The sequence below is a fragment of the Cibotium barometz genome, chromosome 40 (assembly GCF_041138505.1).
Source record: "Cibotium barometz isolate CiBa-2024 chromosome 40, ASM4113850v1, whole genome shotgun sequence".
Classification (NCBI taxonomy): domain Eukaryota; kingdom Viridiplantae; phylum Streptophyta; class Polypodiopsida; order Cyatheales; family Cibotiaceae; genus Cibotium; species Cibotium barometz.
Window position 1 is genome coordinate 32,337,878 of NC_141085.1, and position 23,739 is coordinate 32,361,616.

A 23,739-nucleotide genomic window follows, 5' to 3' on the forward strand; every position below is an offset into this window, starting at 1 on the left:
AGACTAAACTCTCATTTTTTATGCAATGATTGATTTTAAGCTAATGAAGATGATTTTAAATGCACACTATACACTAAAATTGAACTGAATGTAGTGAAAACCGCTTAAATTGAGAAATGCAAATGAATACAATGAATTCGGATACAAGAGAGTGTTTCGCACACTGAATTTACACCCTCATTTTCAAATTTTAAATTTTAATTACCCTAATTTTTGCTAATACTACACTAATGATATTTAATCAGGGTGATTAGACGTAACATAATGTGGAGGGTGAAATTAAGCTTGTAGATGCAAGAATTTAAGGGGCTTTCAGTATAGCTTCCTTACCCTTGATGGATTGAAAAAGGCTTAAGCCCAAAAATGAAGCTCAAATGGCCCGAAAATCATGAATTTGGCCTAGAGACACGATTGGTTTTTACGATCCAGTATTGTAATGCATGCACCCAATAGTCTAAGATTTGCAGAGTTTGAATTGGTCTCTTTGTCCGAAAGACCATAGCAATCTAGCCTTCTTGAAGGGATATACACATCTCAAGGTCTAGAATTACCTTGAGACTACTTGTTGCCTTCTTATAGTTTTCCTGTGCAGAGACCCTAACATACCCAACAAATTGTTTTGGTCATAACTCTCATAAAAACTCAGAATATGGTCGTATAACCAGTCGAAACATGGGTAGAATAGCCGTAAACGTGCAATCTTTAGATACACGTTGCTTTTCCATATTTTTAGTGTGAATGAACACTAAATATGACCTCCTATCACCTAAATTCGAAATTCTATTTCGGGAGATATTTATCTCTTAATAGATCTATTCTTATCTTCTTATCTCTTTTCAGATTTTTGAAACTAATATTTTTACTCTATCACTTTCTTATCGTTTCTAGCCTTATAGTCTCTCTCAAAGTGCACTCTCTTTCTTGTTGAAACTTATATTAAAAGAGAATCATTACATGGCTTGGGAGGGATATTACATACTACAAGGCGAACATGCTCCCTAACATTAGAGATTCTGGTTTTCTTCCATTTAGATGGCCAGGGAGTCCTTGTGGTTGGGGAATTGTGTCTTAATTTCAGGTGCTTTCACCTATAGCTAACATTTAGGTGCTTTCACCTATAGCTAACATATAGGTGCCAATGGGAGAGGATGCCACACCATCACTAGATTAAACTTTACAAAAGTACTCATATAGAGAGTTTGAATTGGTCTCTTTGTCCAAAAGACCATAGAAATCTAGCCTTCTTGAAGGGATATATACATCTCAAGGTCTAGAATTTCTCTGAGGCTACTTGTGGCCTTCTTATAGTTTTTTTGTGTAGAGACCCTAACAGAACCAACAAATTGTTTCCGTCATAACTCTCTGATAAAAACTCAGAATATGGTTGTATAACCAGTCAGAAGAATCGGACGTAGGTAGAATAAGAAAAAACGTCTATATATAGCCATAAACGTGCCATCTTTAGAAACGTGCCATCTTTAGAAACGTGTTGCTTTTCCATATGGCTTCATATGCCTTGGGTTTTCACGAGAGCATGAAGGAGTCTTCAACATCTTTTTACCTTTCAACTTTCCTTGCTCCCATAAATAGAAATTTTTGTTCTTGCATCTCCTAAATCTCCCCGTCACAAAAAGCCAATTGTACACTCATCATCACTCAAACCGTCTTGTAACTCTCAATATGGTCATATTCTTGGCAAAGTTCTTTTTTTGCCAACAATGTGTGGGTTCCACCTAGAACATAATACTTGTAAGAATCTGTCCTAGACTTTCTCCGTGAGTCCTTGGTAGGACATTGATCCTTGTCCACCAAAACAAGTAGCAGTAGCACCATAGCTGTAGGTTTTTCTTTCATTTTTAACTTGAGGTTAGAAACATGCGCTTCATTGACACTTTGTAGTTGAAGTGGTCTTTTTCCTATTTGGGGATCAATGGGAGGTTGATCAATACAACTAACAAGCAGCTTCTAAGGTAAAGGATCAACTATCTTTGTCTTCTTGCACATCTCATGGATAGCATTATCTGAAGTCTTATCCCATGGAAGTGGTAAGGGTGCACCTAGACCTGAAGGCACAATCTTAGCTTCACTTAATAATTGCTTCCCCTTATTTTTCTTTGAGCCTTTACAACCTTTCTTGCTTGTATCTTCTACATGAGGATCAAACGAGTAGCTTCGTCTTCAAGTGGCTCATGTTTGCTTTGTGTTTCCGTGTCCACATCTTCTTCCATGTCATCTTCATTAAAGCTACTTGTAGAATCCGGATCACCAAAAATACTATCCATGTGCTCCAAAAATGCTTGACCAAAACTCTAAAATCCACCAAAATAACAGAAACTCAAAAAAAGAACATGCAAATTACCATTTGAGTAACTAAGAGAAATTCAGCTTACCAAGCCTCTTGTTCGTATCGCATCTTTAAGAAGTTGATGTGTGCTAAGGGGATTGACCTCTTGTAGCTCAAGGTCCTTTGGAAGAAGGAGGATTGAAGAAGAAGGAGGATAACAACTTGGGATGGTTCTGATTCACACTCAACAAGAAAATATATCTTCTCTGATCTCTACTCCATTACATCTATGATACGTCCACCATGTTGAAATTCATTAGCCTCACTTGACAAACCTTTATGTTAAGTCACACGTAAAAAGGGAGTAGTAGGCTCAAGTACTTGCTTATGAAGGCTAGGCATTCCTATGGTCAAGGTATAACCATGCCCGTACCTAGATTTTTTAGTCTTTCCCTCAAAAGAACCCTTGTTGCCACTAGGTTCTAGAGTCTTGGCCACACGAGCCTCCATCTCATTTGATAAGCACTTACCTTTATGACCTTTCCATCTTGATGGTGTGGGATGGCTTTCCTATGGAAATTGTTCTGCTGCAAGAAGAGGCTTTCCTTTAAACAACCTTTCTCTTGTTGGCATGACCTGGCAATCTTTCGGTGGAAACTGTTCAACTGCAAGGAGCTCTCTCCTCAACATACCACTTGTTGGTGAGTTGAGCCGTCTTGTCTCTGAAAATGTTACTCATGGGTGGTGCTTGCAAGCGAGGAGTCAAGGAACCTAAGCACCCCAACCTTCCACTTACATCACCAACTTAAGAAGGTGATGCATGTTTTGAGGTTTTGGATTTCTTCTTGAAGTGAACGAGCTAAGATTGTGATGCCATGGTTTGCAAAACAAATACTAAGATTAAGAAAACTTACAGTGATAGAAAAAGGAAAAATTACTCCAAAAGTGTTTCCAATAACCTGAGGTTGGCAAGCCTCTTCAAGAAACAATTCCAGAACTTGGATTCCAGAATCCAGAACGATTAAAACATGAAGTTAAGAGTAACTAGTCAAGTTGAAACAAGCATGAAAGTTGAATTCTAGAGTCTCGACTGAAAAATTTGAGATCCTGAATTTAGAACAATGGATTCCAGAATCCCACTATGAAAGGCAAATAAACAAGAAACCACACTCTTCTCACAATTTAGTAAAAAATGTCTCAAAATTAGAAATTTTAGAAAACTTGACAAGATCCCTCGAAATTCACATACAATTCTTAGACTTGGTAGATAATTGCTATGTTATTTTGCCTGAAAGAACACTTTAATAATTTTAAAGATACAAAAACTATTGATTCCGATTGTTAAAGTAAAACAAAATGATGTAAAACAAAGTTAAATTTGTGTTGAAAAAACCCAAAAAAAATAAAATTTTCAACAATTTATAAATATAACACTAATGATTCTTCTTGGAAATGCAAAACAAAGATGATTCTTGTTAAAAATGCTCACCTCTTTATAAAGATATCTGTTAGATTGTACACAGAAGTGCAAGAATTGTGTTTATTGAACGGGATTTTTGTAAGTTCAAGGTAGAGTCCTTGGATTCACACATTCACACTGAAAGCTAGAATTCCACTAATTGAGACTTATGCAGAAACTCAAGAGGCACAACGAAACACAAGAACCACACACTTGCTGAATTTGGTTGCAATCTGGTGCTTGCTTAGTTTTCTGTTCTTGTAAACCACTGTGTGATAGTGTGTGTTAGCATGTCTTCTATCGCTCAGCTTTGCCTAAATCTGCAAGAAATGAAGCAGACCCTCTAGGCATCGTCCCCTTAAGGGGCAATCTAACTCTCCATAAGTAAATCGATCAGGTATATTGCACATACACAAAAAGCTACACAAGGAAATCACCTCTTGTAGAAACTTCCAGACATCGTACATATCCCGTGCATGTGCACGCAGACATGGACTCTTCCTTGCAAACATACAACACTCGTCCCTTTCTGTTGCACACAATCCTTTATATGTCTCTGTCTTTGACAAGGGTTTCTATCTTCTACACATTGTTTTCTCCTTCTTCCCTCATCGTTTGCCACAATTTACCAGATTTTACGCTACTTCTTGGGCTTTTGCATCGTGTTTAACACAATTGTGTTGCTTTTTGGCATTCTAGTATCCCAAGTTCTCAAAACTTAGATTTTGGAATCCAATTTCCTAAAATTAGAGTAGTTCAATGAGACACGGACCAGGAGAACAAGACATAATTCACATATTGGTCTTACCATCGCTCGTGGGCCAGGGTCTACCGAAAGCCCTCCGAACCTGCCAATTGGGGGCGTTTCCCCTGGGGGCTATCGCCCCCCAACCCCCACTTATGCTTGACCTTGCCAAAACCTTTGTTGATTGCATGTCTTTCAAATTTGGACCTAAAGACAAACAAAAATTGCCAAAACTTAAGGTGTTCCATGATTCTATCATCTAGTAGTAGATAGAAGTATTAATGGAGCTTTAGTTCCTGGACGTTATGATGATGAAAGAACGAAACCAATAATTAGTACACAATTCAGGGATTCAAAAATCCACTTGACAACAAAGCTGGTTTCTAAAAACCCACTCTTCCTCAAGTTTGGGATTCCAGAATCCAAGTAAGAGGAAAGTTGTATTCTAGAAACCATATAAGACTAAGGGTTAGAATCCAAAACCCAAGACTAAGGGTTAGCAAGAATGCACACAACACAAAAGTGTATAAGATTGTGTCAATGTACAAAAGATAAGTTTGCCCTAGAATGATAGGCATAGATACAAGCTGGGAGAAAAAACCTCCTAAAGAGGGAAAAAGTGCCCCGGTGGTCCTAAGTGTGTTCACACACATCACTGCCTATAATATATATGGCAACAAATCCCCCCTGGGAGTGATGGTGTGAACGAGAGCTGGCACTCATATATAGGGGAGTGCCATGCCCGAAGTAGATCAATCCACAAAGGGGAGCAAGCCCAAAGCTTTGCGAAAAGCTTCGAACTTCTCACAAGGAAGCGCCTTTGTGAAAAGATCGGCGAGGTTGTCCTGTGTTGGCACATAGGCCAAGCTGATCTCTCCTGCTGAGAGTCTCTCCCTGACATAGTGATAATGCACCTCAATGTGCTTTGTGCGAGCATGAAAAACTGGGTTTCTCGCAACTGCCAATGCGCTCTGACTGTCAATGAAGATAGAGGTCAGACTCCTGTCCAACACCCAAGTCAGCCACCATAAGCCGTCTGAGCCACACACACTCAACCGTAGCCTGTACTCAGCTTCCCAACTCGAAGTGGCCACAGTAGGTTGCTTCTTGCTCAACCAAGATATGCATGAGCTACCGAGCATGAAACAAAAACCACTTGTGGACGCTCTTGTGTCATAGCAACCAGCCTAATCTGAGTTCGAAAAAGCATGCAAATCTGGCGGCAACGATCCCCCCTTGGGATAAAACAACCCAAGATGTATGGTGCCACTCAAGTAGCGAAAGATGCATTTAACTGCCTTCCAATGCTGAGACCCTGGGCTATGCATAAACTTGCTCACCTGTGAGACTGCAAACTGAATGTCCGGCCTCGTAATGCATACATAGATGAGGCAACCAACAGCTGTTTGATAGAGTGTGACATCAAAGTGATCTCCAGCATCATGAAGACTTAACTTCAAACCTGTCTCCATTGGAGTAGAAATAGGCTTGCAGTCTTCAAGGCCAAATCTCCGCAACAATGTCTCAATATACTTTGTTTGACACAAAGCAATACCTCCATCACACTGCTTAAACTGTATCCCCAAATAATGATGCAACTGCCCCAAATCTGACATCTCAAAAGAGGCGTTCAAATCAGCCTTAAAATCAGCAATATGACTCTCATTTGGTCCTGTGAGCAGCATGTCATCAACATATAGAGCAATGATTAGATGTACATCATCCACACGTTTAGCATACAAAGTGCTTTCTCTGTTGGACTATTCTGAAAACCTTGTGCAGTCAAATATGCATGTATCTTTTCATACCAAGCTCGTGGAGCTTGCTTTAAACCATATAAAGCCCTTTTTAACCTGCACACTTTGTTTTCCTGCCCTCTTTGACCACGAGGCTGCGATACATACACCTCCTCATACAAATCTCCATTCAAGAACACAGTCTTTATGTCCAATTGATGTACATTCCAACCATTATGAGCTGCCAATGCACAAATGCTATGAATGGTAGTCATACGACAAGTGGGAGCAAAGATCTCATCAAAATCAATGCCCTTTTCTTGAGCATAACCCTTTGCAACAAGTCTAGCTTTATAGCGATCAACACTGCCATCTGGCTTTCATTTCAACTTAAAAACACACTTACATCCAATGGCCTTTTTACCAATAGGCAAATCACACAAAGACCATGTACCATTCTTCATTATAGCATCATATTCACTTTGCATTGCAGCCAACCAATTTTTTGATTTTTGTGCCTCATCAAATAAAAGAGGTTCTTCCTCTTCACACATACTAGACACAGCCAAAGCATAACAATCTGATGCATAAGAGGCATGCTGAAAACCTGAACGAGTACGACTAGACATAGATGCATCAATTTTACTATCACGCAAGGTTTACACCAGCCATCATCAGAAATAGGCTGATCTATGATGTCGTTTGAAATCTGCATAGGCTGAGTATTTGCCTCATTAGGACTTACATTTGAATTCCCACCTATAAATAGAGGCAACAACGTATCAAATACATCCCGTGAGCTCACACCTATCTCTTTGGTACATGATAACAAAGGCTGCATAGCATCTTCCACAAAAACAACATCTCGACTAATCAAGATACGCTTTGACTACGGATGATACAATCTGTAACCCTTGCTCTCAACACTCTAACCAACAAAAATGCATTTAACAGCCTTATCATCCAATTTTCTACGTTGTTGCATAGGCACTAAAGCATAGGCCAAGCAACCAAAGACACGCAAGTGACCAATAGAAGGCTTCCTGCCATGCCAAGCTTCGTATGGAGTAATAGATTGCAAGGCCTTAGTGGGACACCTGTTGAGTACATATGCAGCACACATGGCAGCCTCAAGCCAAAATGCATGTGGCAAAGCTTGGCTCTTGACCATACATAGTGCCATCTCCATAAGTGACCTGTTTTTTCTCTCAGCAACACCATTTTGCTGAGGGGTATACGGCACTGTACATTGGTGTTTTATCCCACGACTAGCCAGAAATGCATCAAACTCTTTAGACATGTACTCCCCCCCTCGATCAGAACGGAGGGTGCCCACATTACAATTGGATACATTTTCAACCATAAGCAAAAACTGTTTGAAGCACAAAAACACTTCGGACTTTGCCTTCAGTGGATATACCCATGCATGCCTTGAGTAATCATCAATGAAAGTCATGAAGTACAAGTGTTTACCAAATGACGGAGTTTGCATAGGTCCACATACATCACTATGTACAAGTTACAATTTGCGAGTGGCCTGCACAGAACCATCCTTTGGAAATGTAGAACGCTGCATTTTGCCTAAAATACAGCCTTCACAAACATGTTTCAATGGTGCCTCAAGAAGGGGCAATGAAGCAACTATATCAAATTTCTGCAAATGCAGCAAACTAGCAAAGTTTAGATGACCAAAACGAGCATGCCATAGTTTTGCATCTGAAACTGCCTTTTCATCAGAAATTGCATTTGCTGAATCTTCCACACACTTGTCATAAGAATTGAGCCTATACAGCCCACGAAACAAGGTGCCAGATACAATAATCGTATCACCAGAAGTCAAATCATGAACAGTACATCTGTCATCCACAAATTTGACTACAAGTCAAGCACAGAGACAGACAATAGATTCTTCTTTATCCCTGGCATATACAAAGCATCTGAAAGTGTGAAAGCGCTGCCATTTGCAGCAGTAAGCATAATTTTACCAATGCCCACTGGGTGAGAAGCATTATTGGCACATGTGACAGTATTCCCATTAGGGACAACCTCAAGACAAGTGAACATATCACGATGCGAGGTAATGTGCTTTGTAGCACCACTGTCAAAATACCATACATGAGAGTCAACAAAAACTGCCAAACATGCATCATGTACAGATGGGTCATACTAGCAATATACGCTAAACGCCCATTTTGTATCCTGCACAACATTTACAGAATCTGCATTTGTAGAAGCATCCGCTATTGTGGCTGCATTTGACTCTTTCTTCTTTGCCTCTTTAGCCTTTAGCTTAGGGCAATTCTTAATGACATGATCATTTGCCTTACAATAGTTGCACCTGATCTTTTTCTTTCCTTTATCAAGATCCTTCTTAGACTTGTTGTTGCTACCTGTGGAAGGAGAAGAAGTTGCAGACCTATTAATAGGAGAAGAAATAGTGGAAGGGGCTGCCTTACCACTTCTTCTCTGCTGGGCAGCAATAAATGCCCGATCAACTGCACGCTGCCTAGCCCTGTTTTGCCTAGACTACGCTTCTTGCAAGAGCTTGTTGACTAAATTATCATACTTGACAACATCAAGTCTGTCCTCAATAAAAACAAGTCTCCAGGTGGAAGCAAAAGTTTGATATGACTTAGGTAAAGCATCAAGAACAGTCTACATAAGAGAATAATCAGGAATAATCTCACCTGCAGAAATCAACTGTTCCTTGAGATCTTTAATCTCAGCAAGAAAAACATTCATGTCATCATCTTCCTGCATAATCTTCGATTCTAGCTCTTTACGTAGGTAAGAGATTTTTGCCTCGTTACGACCTGCATACAAACCAGCTAGAATATCCCAAGCCTGTTTTGTTGTTTTAGCTGAATAAATATGTGGGGTGATGTTACGTTTGACAAAAAGTGAAATCAAGGCATGAGCCTGTGCATCTTTAGCATCCCAACGAGCTTGTTCAGCAGTGGGTAAAATAGCAGCAACAGTAGAGCTGCTAGAACCTTCAACATCCTCAACAGATCCTACATCCACAGAAACTGGACGTACATCCATACCTTGCACAATGTTCCACACTCCTTTTGCAACCAAAACATGCTACATTATGTATGCCCAAAGTGGGTAGTTGCTGTCTCCATCCAGTTTGTCATCAGTAACATGCGAAATACATCATTGCTGTTATCAGCCATGGCCCCACTGACTGAAACTGATGCAAAAGCTACCTGTAATGAAGCAAGGACTGAACAGAAAACAACTCGTGCTATGTAGCGCGGTCCACAATAGAATACGTATGCCTGTTTTGCAGAAAACTGCACTGTCGAAATTTTTACACAAAATGACGAAAACACCTGTGCAAAACTTGAAATGCAAAAACGGAGCCCGAAACGACCTCAGATGCAATTTCTGAGAACGCCAAGTCCTATGGGCTTGTTTGCAGAGTATAGGGACCTGCAAGCGCTCGTGAAAGCTCACCTCAATCGGAGAACGTGAGTTGGAGGGTGCCGGCGGCGTAGCCCTAGGAGCCGATGCCTGCTCTGATACCAATTGTTGGAATTAGGGTTGCAGGAAAGCACACAAAGCTTGGAGAAGAAGAAGCAAGAATGCACACAACACAAAAGTGTATTAGATTTTGTCAATGTACAAAAGATAAGTTTGCCCTAAAATGATGGGCGTATATACAAGCCAGGGGAAAAAACCTCCTAAAGAGGGAAAAAGTGCCCTGGCGGTCCTAAGTGTGTTCACACACATCACTGCCTATATATGGCAACACAATCATCCATTTTGGTTGGCCAAAGTCACAAAACTTATCCATGAGGGCAATGTTGTTACTTCTGTGGAAGTCCACTAGTATAGAAATCTTTCAACCAACGTGCTAAAGGGAAAGTATGATCCAGAGATGCTTAAACAAAGCAAAAAAAAAAAGTGGGATTTGTCAACGTGTGGACATGCTTAATTTGCAAGATGTAGAAATTATTGTGTATGGATTTGAGTTAAAAAATTCTGGACACTTGCGCCAGAAAACAATTGATATTTTAAAGTAAAAGGTTCAAGGACTCTCCTAGTTGGATGGAAGAGTTTCTTCTCCTTTGTAATTTTTCATGTTTTCCAAATTGAAGAAGAGAACTCTTTTTTCAATTAATAATATTGGAAGTTTTTGGGTTCTAAATAAAAATGTAAGTAATGTTTTATGCATTCTAAATAAAAATGTAAGTAATGTAAGTAATGTTTTATGCATTCTTTTTTCACAAAAGGAGTGGTTTTTTTAAATGTTTGACATAAAAGTGTATATTTTGTCTCCATAATTTTGAAAAAAGGTACATTTTTTAGTTTTTTTTCTCAAAAATGGAGTTGCATTGTCATTTGCATGATTTTGTTGTCATGTTTTATGACTTGTTGTTCATATAGCTTCTATGCATTAAGCTATACATAGGCTTTATAGATAAAAGTCTTTATGTAAAAAGCCTTCATGCATAAACTATGTATAGGCTTTATGCATAAAAGGTTTTATGCAAAAGGCCTTCATGCATATAGCCTCTATGCATAAAGCTATACGTTAGGCTATGCATAAAGCCTTTTATGCATAAGCTGTAGGCATAAATCCTTTATGCATAAAGCCTTTATATATAAGCTTTATGCATAAAGCCTTCATACATAAAGCCTATGCATAAAGACTTTCATGCATAAAGCCTTTATGCGTAAAGCCATTGTGCATAAAGCTTATGCATAGCCTATGCATTTCTTTTACGCATAAAGCCTTTATGCGTAAAGCCATTGTGCATAAAGCTTATGCATAGCCTATGCATAAAGCTTATGCATAAAGCTTATGCATAGCCTATGCATTTCTTTTATGCATAAAGGCTTTATTCATAAATCCTTTGTGCATAAAGCTATGCACAGCCTATGCATAAGAGCTTTAACGCATTAATCTTTATGCATAGGCTTAATGCATATAGCCTCTATGTATTATGATATGCATAAAGTTATGCATAAAGGCTTTATGCATAAAACTATGCATAGAGCTTTATGCACAAGCTTATGCATGGAGCTTTATGTATAAAGCCTAAGTCTTTATGCATATCTTAACTTTATGCATTAAGATATGCATAAAGTTATGCATAGCCTATGCATAAAGGCTTTATGCATAAAACTATGCATAGAGCTTTATGCACAAGCTTATGCATGGAGCTTTATGTATAAAGCCTAAGTCTTTATGTATGCATAAAGAGAGCTCTAAAAGAATAAAACCCCAAAAAAATACAAAACCCTAAAAATCCTATGCATACAAAGGCACTAAAAGCATAAGCTGATGTCAAATGGTTCAAGGTGATATATAAAGGTTCTCAAGCAACCGTGAAGAAGCCATGAAGAAACATCCAAATGGGTTTTTTCAAATTGATTCCACCAAGTTTTGGAATGATGAGAAAGATACTTTCGTACTACCTCAACACTATTAATAAGTTAGTAACCCAACCAATCACCAGTAAATCATCATGTATAATGAAAAAGTAACCCCTTTTCTTTTTGATTTTAGATTGTGTTTCATGCCAATCGAATTGATCCAAAGTGGTGGTATGTTATACAAGTTTCCCCTTGTTCAAAACATATCGTTCAAGATCATGATTTTGAGGCCGAATCTCTTGGGATAAGGTGCAAGTAGTACCTCAAATTAACTCATTGGAAGAAGATGATGATGATAAAAATGAAGAAAAAATTTAGAGGAGTCCAATCAAGAGCATGAGGGATATCAATCCAAAGAAGATGATGAGTCACCTATATCGATCATGATAATACTTTATTGGATAATGATAGTGATATTGATATGGAACCCCATCTTTTCATTGAGCTTCCATTAGATATAGAGATTGATGAAGCAACACAAATGAATCTATTACAAGATAGGATAGATTCTGTTGGAATTAGGGTTGCAGGAAAGCACACAAAGCTTGGAGAAGAAGAAGCAAGAATGCACACAACACAAAGTGTATTAGATTGTGTCAATGTACAAAAGACAAGTTAGCCCTAGAAGGATGGGTGTATATATAAGCCGGGGGGAAAAACCTCCTAAAGAGGGAAAAAGTGCCCCGGCGGTCCTAAGTGTGTTCATGAGTGCCAGCTCTCGTTCACACACATCACTGCCTATATATATGGCAACAAATCCCCCCTGGGAGTGATGGTGTGAACGAGAGCTGGCACTCATGTATAGGGGAGTGCCATGCCCGAAGTAGATCAATCCACAAAGGGGAGCAAGCCCAAAGCTTTGCGGAAAGCTTCAAACTTCTCACGAGGAAGCGCCTTTGTGAAAAGATCGGCGAGGTTGTCCTATGTTGGCACATAGGCCAAGCTGATCTCTCCTGCTAAGAGTCTCTCCCTGACATAGTGATAATGCATCTCAATGTGCTTTGTGCGAGCATGAAAAACTGGGTTTCTCGCAACTGCCAATGCGCTCTGACTGTCAGTGAAGATAGAGGTGGGGCAGACTCCTGTCCAACACCTAAGTCAGCCCATAAGCCGTCTGAGCCACACACACTCAACCATAGCTGTGAAAGCTGCCCTGTACTCGACTTCACAACTCGAAGTGGCCACAGTAGGTTGCTTCTTGCTCAACCAAGATATGCATGAGCTACCGAGCATGAGACAAAAACCACTTGTGGACACTCTTGTGTCATAGCAACCAACCCAATCTGAGTCCGAAAAAGCATGCAAATCTGGCGGCGGCCGGCAACAATCCCCCCTTTCATGATCTTGACATTGTTTATGTAATTATTTCACTTCAAAACTTTTCAACTATCTTTCTTTTTATTTTTCAAAAATGGCTTTAAGGGTTTCGAAGGATGTTTTTTTTTAACTATCATCTTTTCTATATGTATGTGACATGTATAACTGAATATCAATCTTCAATAACTCTCTGAAAATTTTTATAACATTGTAGCAGTGTTATTTTACTACCGTTATCGTTGTCCCACAGCCAAATTTCACCTGCTAATTAAGTAGCAAAAATAGCAACGAAATAAAGCTATTTATTAACAGCAAAATTTCATTGTTATTTTCACGGCCCAGCTGTGAAATTACCTACTGATTAACACTTAGCAACAACAAAAAAAGTCCCAATATCCAAAAGGCCTCAATGCTACTAGAACACTACTAGAAAACGTTGTTATGCCCCCGACGTGTTATAGTGTACCATGCAAGTTTCCCATCTCGAATCATCTTGTGCCCCTCACAATGTCAGGACACGGTATCCAAGAGTAAAATCTACTTAATTCTTGTATGGAACATTATGAGATAAAGGTCCACTGTAGCATATAGTCTATTTAGTAGTGTGCTAAATCTAATCCAAGCTATCTCTAAACCATATAGCCTCCTAGGCCACCTTTCCATGTGAATAAGGGGACATGAGGTGTTTGGGCTAGCTACTCAACCAGGGCTACTCCTCATAAACAAACATGAGCTATGACGGTCCCTCGATAATATAATATGAGGGTGGAACGTTGACATCCAACATTTTAAAACCCCCTATGTAAGTTTATATACATAAATTACTTTAAATAACTATTTGTTTAATCCACTCCTACATGTATTTAGCATGTTACTCTCTCATTGAAACAAAAACTTCCTATATTAACTATAGTGCTATGTTATATATACACAAGGCAAATCCCTTGGGACGCAATTTTGTGCCCATCCATAAGAAATAAATTTTTAAAAACCAATGAAAAAAAATCACATTATTTTTTGGCATAAATTAAAAAAGTTTGACTATTATTTTAGTAAACATGATGCAATGATTTTTAACTATAATGTACATGGCTAGGAAGTAACCTTATTCATAGTATATGCTCCAACAAGGGTGTTGCTTCCAGAGGTTTGCTATCTCTTCCAAAGGTACACATCTTGTCTCAGGGAAAAGCATGTAGGTGAAGATTGTCATAACAAACACCCAACCACCAAAGAAGAAGAAGATTGCGGCTTTTAGGTGGCAAAGCATGGCTAGGAAGGCTTGCGCTGTTGCAAAGATGAAGAACATGATGACACATATGTTGATGCTTTGCCCTGTAGACCTTATCTCTAATGGAAATATCTCACTTGGTACAAGCCATGCCAATGGACCCCATGACCATCCAAAGCACACACAAAAGATACATATCAACAAAACACCTGTTACACCATACCCTTGAGAGAGAGAATTATGAGCTCCTAGCTTCCATTGTAGCAAGAGACCAGTGAGAACCTGATGATCAAGAAATAAATATTATATCAATTTTTATTTTTTCCAAAAAGGTAAATTAACATTTTGCAAAAAAAGAACTCCAAAATTAGTGCACATAAGCATTTTTCATACTTCGTGCCCCCTAAACAAATGCACTTGCACACATTTATACAAATGAGTTGCATGCAAAATTACATCATACAAAATCCTCCTAGAATCTATTAAGTAAAGTATGCATGGAATTACATAATACAAAGTCCCTGTAAAATCTAATGAATGTTGGAAGTAAGTAATACATAATCCTTACGTAATTGAAACATATTAGTTTAAAATATTTGAGTGTGCTACTTGCTTACCAAAAAAATGCACATAGAGCATCCACCATAGAGGAACAATCTTCTACGCCCATATTTGTCCAAGGCAAATGCAGCAATCATGGTAGTTACTACACCTATAGCACCAAGGATTACTGCAGAGTAGAGTGAAGCATTGGATCCAAAGCCAAGTGTTTGGAATAGCACTGGGGCATAAAATGTGATTATGTTGATGCCAGTCACCTACACAATACAACATATTAATAACAAGAAAGATATAAATGCATAAAAAGCTACATATATGTAGCATACAAGGTTGTGCACAAACACATTACACTACTTCATCATGCTATAACATTGGAAACAATCGTTTTGGTCAAGTGTTGTGCTTTTGTGAAACCATGTGACCCTTTCTCAAAAAAGATAAATATAAGTAAAGGAGCATGATTAAGTAGTGTTCTGTGTTAAAGTGTGTTTGTGCACAACCTTGTAGTTTTATTAGCCTTAAATGTCTTTAAAATCTCATAATACACAACTAATAAGTGAAATATTCACAACAATGTGCTTATCTAGAAAATTTTAAAGAAATTTAGAATGAATTTTTTTAAGATTTATCCACATGTACTCAAAACCTTTCCATGAATATTTGTAACAAAGTAAAAAGGGAATTAAGTTAATTTGGGCCCCAGGCCAAGGGTTAGGACTAAGTGTAATGTGAAAGGCTTTCCTAGTGCATAAGGCAATATGGGCCCTAATCTCTTGTTAACCATGGTAATCATTTTATTAATGGAAATTGTCATTTCTTTTCTTAATCATAGGTTAATCTCTCTAAGCTAGGCTAATCCAAGATTAATCCAAGGCTAAGCTAGGCTAATCTAGTTGTACAGAGATGTAGCTTTCTTTAAGTGGTATCAGAGCTCATGTTTTGATTCATTTCAATTAGTTTTTTATTTTCCTCAAATCTAAAAATTAATTTCCTAACTTTCCATCAATCTTGAGAGATTACATTTTTCTCATTTTCTTGATCATCTTGGGAGCAAAACTGGTCATATTTGATAAGTTTGAGATTATGTTTGGCATTTTCTTGATTTCCCGTAAGTCCTGTAATTTTTGTGCATCATTTTGAGCCTATTTTTGCAAACCCTAACTCTCAAGGGACCAATCCCTAGCTTATGAGACTTGGAGGAGCCATTTGTGGCCCATTTTTACTTGCTATCTTGGCCTATGATCAGCTAATACAAGTCTTTTGAGCTTCTACTTCCATGGAGAGCTGGCAGTGATTTCCTACAAGGGTGGGGTTGAGATTTACTATCTTCTTGCATAATGGATGCCAATGGGATGCATAAGGTGTTTATATATGTTGTAAATGGTCCTTCAAAGGCTTCAAACACTCAATACTCTTCCTCTTTGCAAGCCATGAACCCAATGGGAGTTCTTGATTTCTTATGGGCTGATTTTGGTCATTTTCTCATAAATCTACATCAAGAAAATAAAGAAAATGCTTCTCTACATGGTTTTAATCATGAGGCTTTCTTTTATGAACAACAATTGGATCATTCTTGATCAAGAATGCAATCTTTGTAGCTTCATGCTACTTTCTTGATGTTTCTCGAAGATTTCCAAGTTATGGAACCTCATACATGCTTATGATGCATATGGTTGAAGCAAGAAAGAAGCCTCATACATGCCTATGATGCATATGGTTGAAGCAAGAAAGAAGCCTCATACATGCCTATGATGCATATGGTTTATTGCACTTGAGTTTACATGCCTTCTTGAGAACATTCACTTGCATCTAATCAAGATTTATGCATTAAGTGTTTCATTGAAGTTTCTTGCATTCATTTGTAAGATTGTGGAAATATTTGGCTTCACATGCATAATAGTGAATGTGGGATATGCATTTGACACACATGGTTGGTTTTGTTATGCTTACTTGAGCTTATGTTGAGAGGCTATGTACCGGATCATTTGTGGAAACAAAGAGTCAATGTGTGTGAATTGAAACGTATTGAAATGTAATTATAAGTGCCATTATGTAAGTGATCAAACTCTCACTTTGTTCTAGCTTTCTTTCAATTCTTGCACAAGTGCTAAAGCTAGATATGTCGTGAGAGTACCTTGGCAAAAAGAAGAAGAGACCAAGGCGAGCGCATCTTGAACTTTCTGTGACATGAGCAGTGCCATGGGAAAGCGGTACAAAAAGGGATTCCGTACAGTGTGTGTGGAGACATGGCCTCAACCCTTGCCATCAGACTAGAGCTAAACTTTGGTAAGCGAGTGAGAAGGCTTGGTCGAGAAATCAGCAAGCAACTGCGCTTCTTCGACATAGCACAAGTGGTAAATGGGCAAATGCAATTGATGGATAATTGGTGCATGTATTGGATGCACTTTTTCATTTGAGATTCGATTGCAATTACAAAGGAGGTTATGTCAAAAATTTTCCAAAATACATACATGGTGCTTATGGATTGAGTTGGGGCTACTCCAATATATACCTAAAGTTGTCGGATAACACTTTTGATTCATTGGAGCACTGGCAAATGCAATTGGGATGCACTATATCAGTTTTGGGGAATTTTGACTAAGTTTGCAAGACCACAAAACTCTAATTCAATGAAAATTGGTTCACTTCAGTCCAAGTCTTTCATTGGAGACCATTACTTTTATGAAGATTCTTTAAGTGAAGATGGTGATGGCAATGAGGAATGCCAAGAGATTTCTATGTGTGCATTGGTGGTGGCTGAAAATGAACCAATGGATAACCACATGAGGATGCAAATGTAGATAAGGTTGATGAACAATTGCATGGTTTTCTTGATAAGAATGATTTTGGGAATAGTGATGCTTATGTGTTGATGAGACTGTTCTCGATGAAGGGGATGACTATTATAGTAATCTTCATGATGGTGACTCTCAAGAGGTCAATGTGTATTATGATCATGAAGATGAGACAACTCTTGAAGATCCATATGATGATAATGTGGAGATAGTGGGGATGCAAATTATTGTGATCCTCCATAGGACGTTTATGCGGAAGATTCTATGGGTTATGATGCTTATCAGGACATCTACGGTGATGATATATATATATATATATATATTGATGACTCATGGGAGATATATATATATATTGATGACTCATGGGAGATATATGATGGTGATTCATTGGATGGCCATGATACCCATGCCTCCAATGATGATGATGATGATGATGATGATCCTTTTGACCCTAGCATAACTGTGGGGAGAAGAGCTTCATCATTTCTACTTTTCTTATGAGTATGAGTGTTTCGGATTCATTTCCATATGATATGGGTGGATTCTATGCACACGATGGATATATATATATATATATATATATATATATATATATATATATATATATGTTTATGCATCTACGTATGGGGTTAATAGATTTCTTTTTGACCTAGGCATTTTTGGTGGCTTTATTTCTTTGATTGGGGGATGGCGTGGATTCAAGTTTGATCTGAGAATAACCCATTCCACATGATGAATGTGTTTGAAGGGAAAATGGCTCTTGAAAACAGTGAAATAGCTTGCTGGAATTTTTGAAAATCATTGTTTGGACACTGTACACCTTTTGGTGTTGGATGCATAATGTGTGGGAGTTTCACAAGGTTCATATGCCATTATGAAGTATGCGTTGGATGCATAATGCATGGGAGTTTCACGAGGTTCGTATGCCATTATGAAGTATATGATATGGCTTGATTTGAGGGCATTGAGTGTAGTCTATAGCCATGTACATGTGTTTTCAACTCCAACATACATGCTTCATGCATGAGCATGCTACTCTACATGAGTCCTTGATGGGTGGGGATGGTTTGTAACAAAGTAAAAAGGGGCTTAAGTCAATTTCGGCCGAAGGCCAAGGGAGGATGTGAAAGAAGCCAAGGGTTAGGACTAGCCCATGGACACTTTTAAGTGTAATGTGAAACCTTATGGCCTAGTATATATGGCAATATGGGCCCTAATCTCTTATTAACCACGATAATCACTTTGTTAATGGAAATTACCCTTTCTTTCCCTAATCATAGACTAATCTATCTAAGCTAGACTAATCCAAGATTAAGCTAGGCTAATATAGACATAGCTAGATGTAGCTTTTGTTCAATAGCAAAGAGAGTAAAATATAACTTTCTTTTTATTAAAAATATAAATATATTTATATATAATATAATAATTCTATTTGTAAAATTTGAATGGAAAGATGATTTTAGTTCAATTTTTTCTCTTGGACCAGAATATTATAAAAGATAAAGGAAAATCAACTATTAAAGGTGATGTCGTTACATATTATTATAGGATTTATGGGTTGGCTAATTTTAGTAGAGTTGTGCAACAAAAGAGAAATAAACTTAGATTTTTATGGATCCCTTTTGTAAAAGAAAGTAGAAATCCACCTAAATGCTAACTTAGTCAAATCTTACAAAAGGAAAATCTTTCTCTAAGCCCCACATAGGCAAGCTAAAAAGGGGAATTTTTAAATTATCTCTCTGAATGGGCATGGCATATGGGGTTTCCTTAAAGTATGGTATAATACTAGTGGGCATGCCCAACACTGCATATGATAAAAGAAGATTAAAACTTACAACCATTAATTTCATGAATAAACATTTAATTATATGGAAATAAGGAGAATACCTGTTGAAAGAAGGGAATAGCAAAGGCCATGACTAGTTGAGGGCGGTATTTCCTTTTGAGTATATTTTTCCAAGGTTGTTGAATTGCCTTAGAGAGCTCCACAGTCTCAAGGAGGTCATTGAACTCCTCTTGCACATCATGGGTCCCACGTATCCTTTGCAACACGGAGAGGCCCTCATCAAGGTGGCCTCTTTGTATAAGGCTACTAGGAGAGTCAGGCAAGAAAAAACAACCAATTGTTATTATGGATGCAGGTATGAAAGCCAAGCCAAGTGATAGCCTCCACCCCCATGGCGTAATGTTTCCCGTCCCATAGTTCACCAAGAATGCCGATGTCCCCCCTATTGATATGGCTAGTTGAAACATTGTTGTCAATCCACCCCTTAGCTTTGAGGGAGCCATCTCCGAAAGGTACAATGGCACTGCCTACAATGGACATTACACACTTCAATATTTTCGCACATAAAAGCATAATTTGATTAAAAAGGCCAAGGAAGTGAGGAAGTTTTATATTTATACATTTAATTTTGATAAGTAACTTATTAGATTTTAGTATTGAGGGGGACAAAGCCCATCAATGCAAGTTATAATGCATACATGCACACTTTCTTATTTAATAAAAGAATGAAGGGAGAGGTAAAGGCATCACCCTTTCTCCTCTTAGACACAGGCTCAATTTTGGTCCACCCCTCCCCCTCACTCCTCAAAGGGATGAAAGAGTGTCTGTGTGTCTATGTGTTACTCCACCCAAAAAAAGAATGAAGGGAGAGAAATAATGAGAGAAACAATTGCCAAGAAGTGACTTATTCACATACCATCAAAAAATGTATGATATCGATTGAGTAAAGAGGATATAATAATTACTACAATGTTTGCAATAGATGATGAGCATTTGTTTGAATCTTAAGGTATTTGATATACGTAGGGTTATTAAATATTCATCTTGAAAGTGTGTTCATTCAAATGAGATAATTTATGTGGTCACAAAAACACACATAGAATAGACAAAGTAGCATTAGGGTGCCCACCATATTAGACCTATTTGTCACCACCCTCCACTTGCAAGTGATATGGGGCTTTCTTAGAAGTGAGGCCCCCACCGTATTACACCTATTTGTCATCACCCTCCATGTGCAAGTGATATGGGGCTTTCAGAAGTGAGGCCCCCACCCTATTAGACCTATTTGTCATCACCCTCCACATGCAAGTGATATGGAGCTTTCTTAGAAGTGAGGCCCAAGGCAGTGCTCACATAACCCGGTTTGTACTCTAATTTTCTGGACTGAAATTCAAAAATCTTGGTTGGAATTCGACGTTGCCTTTAAGGGATAAAATTTGTACATTTTAGTATAAGTCCTGGCATTGGTATGATTTCTTGTGATTCTCAAGTCTAATTTTGCTTAAGCCGCCTTGAATTTTAAGGGTGGAAAAAAAACATTTTTTGTTTGAGCACTCGCATGGGGGTAATTTACTCATGATAAGGGGGTGACGTGTACATATAAAGATTTTGGTTCACCAATGATTAGTTATGATGATCACGTTTTACGAGTTAGCAAAAACACGTCAACAACTTTCAAAGTCTTAAAGATGCTTAGATGGTTCCAAAAATCAAATCATTAGTATTTTTTAAAGAAATCGATAATATCTACCCACTGCTAGAGCCCCTTGATTATCTGATTATTATAGCAATCAAACCATTAAGATGCTCATTATCTAAACATTACGATGCTCATTAAGATCATTCAGATGCTCGTTACCAACCAGATCATTACGATGCAATTTTTCATGAATTGAGCAGTAAAACAGATTAGAGATTTAGGAATGGCTAATTATCCTACTAATCGAATCAAACACATAAGGATGGGCAATAATTACTTGATTAGTGAAGCCGAGGCCAACTCCAAGGATGACTCGGCCAAGGATGAGCATGCCAAGGTTCAGTGCGGCGCCGTCGAGCACGGAGCCAATCAGGAAGCAGATACTGCCTACTAAAATGGAGACCCTCCTGCCATAGTTCCTTGTCACACCAGATGCAAAAATGGAGGTTATGAAGCCCGCCAGATAGAGCGACGACGTGAACAACGTTAGCAGCTGGCTGTCAAACTTGCAGTAGTTATCCGTTGCCGCATTATGCTTCTTTCTATACACTTTGGGGAAGAATTTGAGCAGAAAATCATCCATCGAAGTCACACCACCTGCATCACCCCTCCCATTAGCAGCTCCCTAACTCGTGTACCTAAGCTTACTGCACCTTTGTTAGCTAGTCTCTTATCTAAGTATTTAAGCTTCACACGACCCTTCAGCCTCTAGCTCACCTCTAATCCATCCACTCAAGCTTGCTTCACCCTAATTAAGCAGATATGCAATACATGTGCTCAACCTCAACACACTTTAATTAGCTCTCTGAATCCATCTACTCAAGCTTACTTCAGCTAAGTTATATTCGCTCTCTTATCAACTTACTAAACTCAATTAGCTCGCTGTCTTTTTTGCTTAGAAGCAAAAATCATTGGTCTGATAGCAGATAGACCAATTATCGGTTCATAGCTATACGTTTAAACATTAATTAAGGTCACGTTTAAACATTAATTAAGGCCATGTTTAATTATCGGTTCATAGCTATACGTTTAAACATTAATTAAGGCCATGTTTTAATGAAGCCAGCAATTGATTAATGTGAGCAATTACAGCCAGGAATTCAGCCGAGCTATTAAAGTAAAAAGTGGTGAAGATAATTTACCGGATATTCCCAGATCATAGCCGAATAAGAGACCGCCAGAGCCTGCAGTGATGCAAGCAAACACAACATAGGGAGTGGCACTGTGAGAGTAAGAATACTCTCGCTTTGAGGATACATGGAAGCTACCGCCCCCTGGCATAATGTTGTGTACACTGATGTTTTCCTTGCAACAAAAAGGAGCCTCTACAAATATAAATATATTGGCCTTTGTGTCAACATATGCAACAATACAAGCACGCTGTGGCGGCCTCTGTCCTCCGGCCAAGTGCCGCACGCGTTCACAAAGGGCGGCCTTCTTAGGCATAAATATCCGCCAATCATCATGGCTCAATTGGCAAGCTCAAACGAGTATTGGGACAGCTCTCTTGTGCAAAGATAGTAGCCATAGTTGCTTTTTGATGGGCGTGACACCTGTTTTTTAGCATTTTGGCTTCAAAATTCTTGCAAAATTTTAAATTAAAATATTTTTAAAAATTACACTAAAATATTAACATTTTTATTACATTTCATTAAACCTCTCAATTTTGAAGGGCAAAGGTGTCCATTAAAAATCAAGTCTGATAGCAGCTTTGGCCCTTTAGGCTCTCTCATTGATCTCATGTGGACTGCCTCGATGCTTGACATCAATGAGTGAACAATTTCAATTAAGCTTTTTCTTTAGTCAACATTGTAGTATGTCCATATGTCAACCTCTTAGTACACCCATTTGTCAACGTAGGCATGGAAGCTAACCATTCCAAAACATCATAGAAAACACCACCCAAGCACACAGCTATGAATTAATACTTACAACGCTTCCTAGGTTGTAACCCAATAGTAGCACCCACACCCTCCGGTAGCATGTTAGAATCTCCCACTCCCTTGGTAGAAAGTGATGGCATATACTTTCAGTACCCTCTCTCACACAAATTACCAAAATAAAAAGGCTTTGTGCTCGAATCTCCCACTCTAGAAAGTGACGGCATATAGTTTTAGTGTCCTCCCTCGCACAAAATACCAAAATAAAAACTTCCAGCATTTTGTACTTGGCATAAATTAACTTGAATGAGAGCTCAATAAAACTACTTAAGATTAGAGCTCAAGTCCACTTGACAGAGAGTCTCCATGACAATGTGAGTCGTGACATCTAGCAATGGCATTTCGCACATGCTACTTTTCCACTAATGTCCAACGTTTTCCTAATACGTCCAATAAGGAGACGTCTTGGCCTTGGCCTAGTCCTTTTAAAAGTCTACACATCAATCACTTTTAAAACTAATTTCAAAGAAAGCCGAACTTCCAAGCGACTTTTTTCAATCCTAGCCTTTATAAAATACATTAAAGGACAATTTGTTTCAGCATTGTTCTCCACTAGACAAGGACTTTGACACAAAATCCCAACACACAATAATGATCCTTGCAAAGTCTTTTGTTTTTTCCCAAGTTATGATCAAAGATTTTTTAATAACATTTGCACATAAAGTTTATACATTTAAAATAGACCTATTGTTAAGTACTCTTCAGTAAATATTAGTTACTTAGGGGTGCTTACTAGTATTATTCTAAAAGTCACAAGAGATTCGCTACCTAAAACCCTCTAACATGTGTTCAAGGGGT

At 38.3% G+C, this 23,739-nt stretch overlaps 2 protein-coding genes across 2 annotated transcripts in view; one reads left to right on the forward strand and one right to left on the reverse strand.

Annotated features, from left to right (window-relative positions):
• The window catches only part of LOC147615423 (sugar transport protein MST3-like), a 256,115-nt gene that overhangs the window by 167,333 nt on the left and 65,043 nt on the right, over positions 1–23,739 (forward strand). The gene's annotated exons all lie outside the window — the stretch shown is intronic.
• On the reverse strand, positions 13,911–22,504 carry LOC147615425 (hexose carrier protein HEX6-like). The gene is made up of 5 exons (XM_086779538.1): positions 22,144–22,504; positions 21,279–21,598; positions 19,404–19,829; positions 14,778–14,978; positions 13,911–14,442 (listed from the first exon to the last, which is right to left on the reverse strand). The coding sequence occupies exons 1-5, from the start codon at positions 22,445–22,447 to the stop codon at positions 14,035–14,037; spliced, it is 1,659 nt and encodes a 552-aa protein (XP_086635664.1). The 5' UTR covers positions 22,448–22,504; the 3' UTR covers positions 13,911–14,034.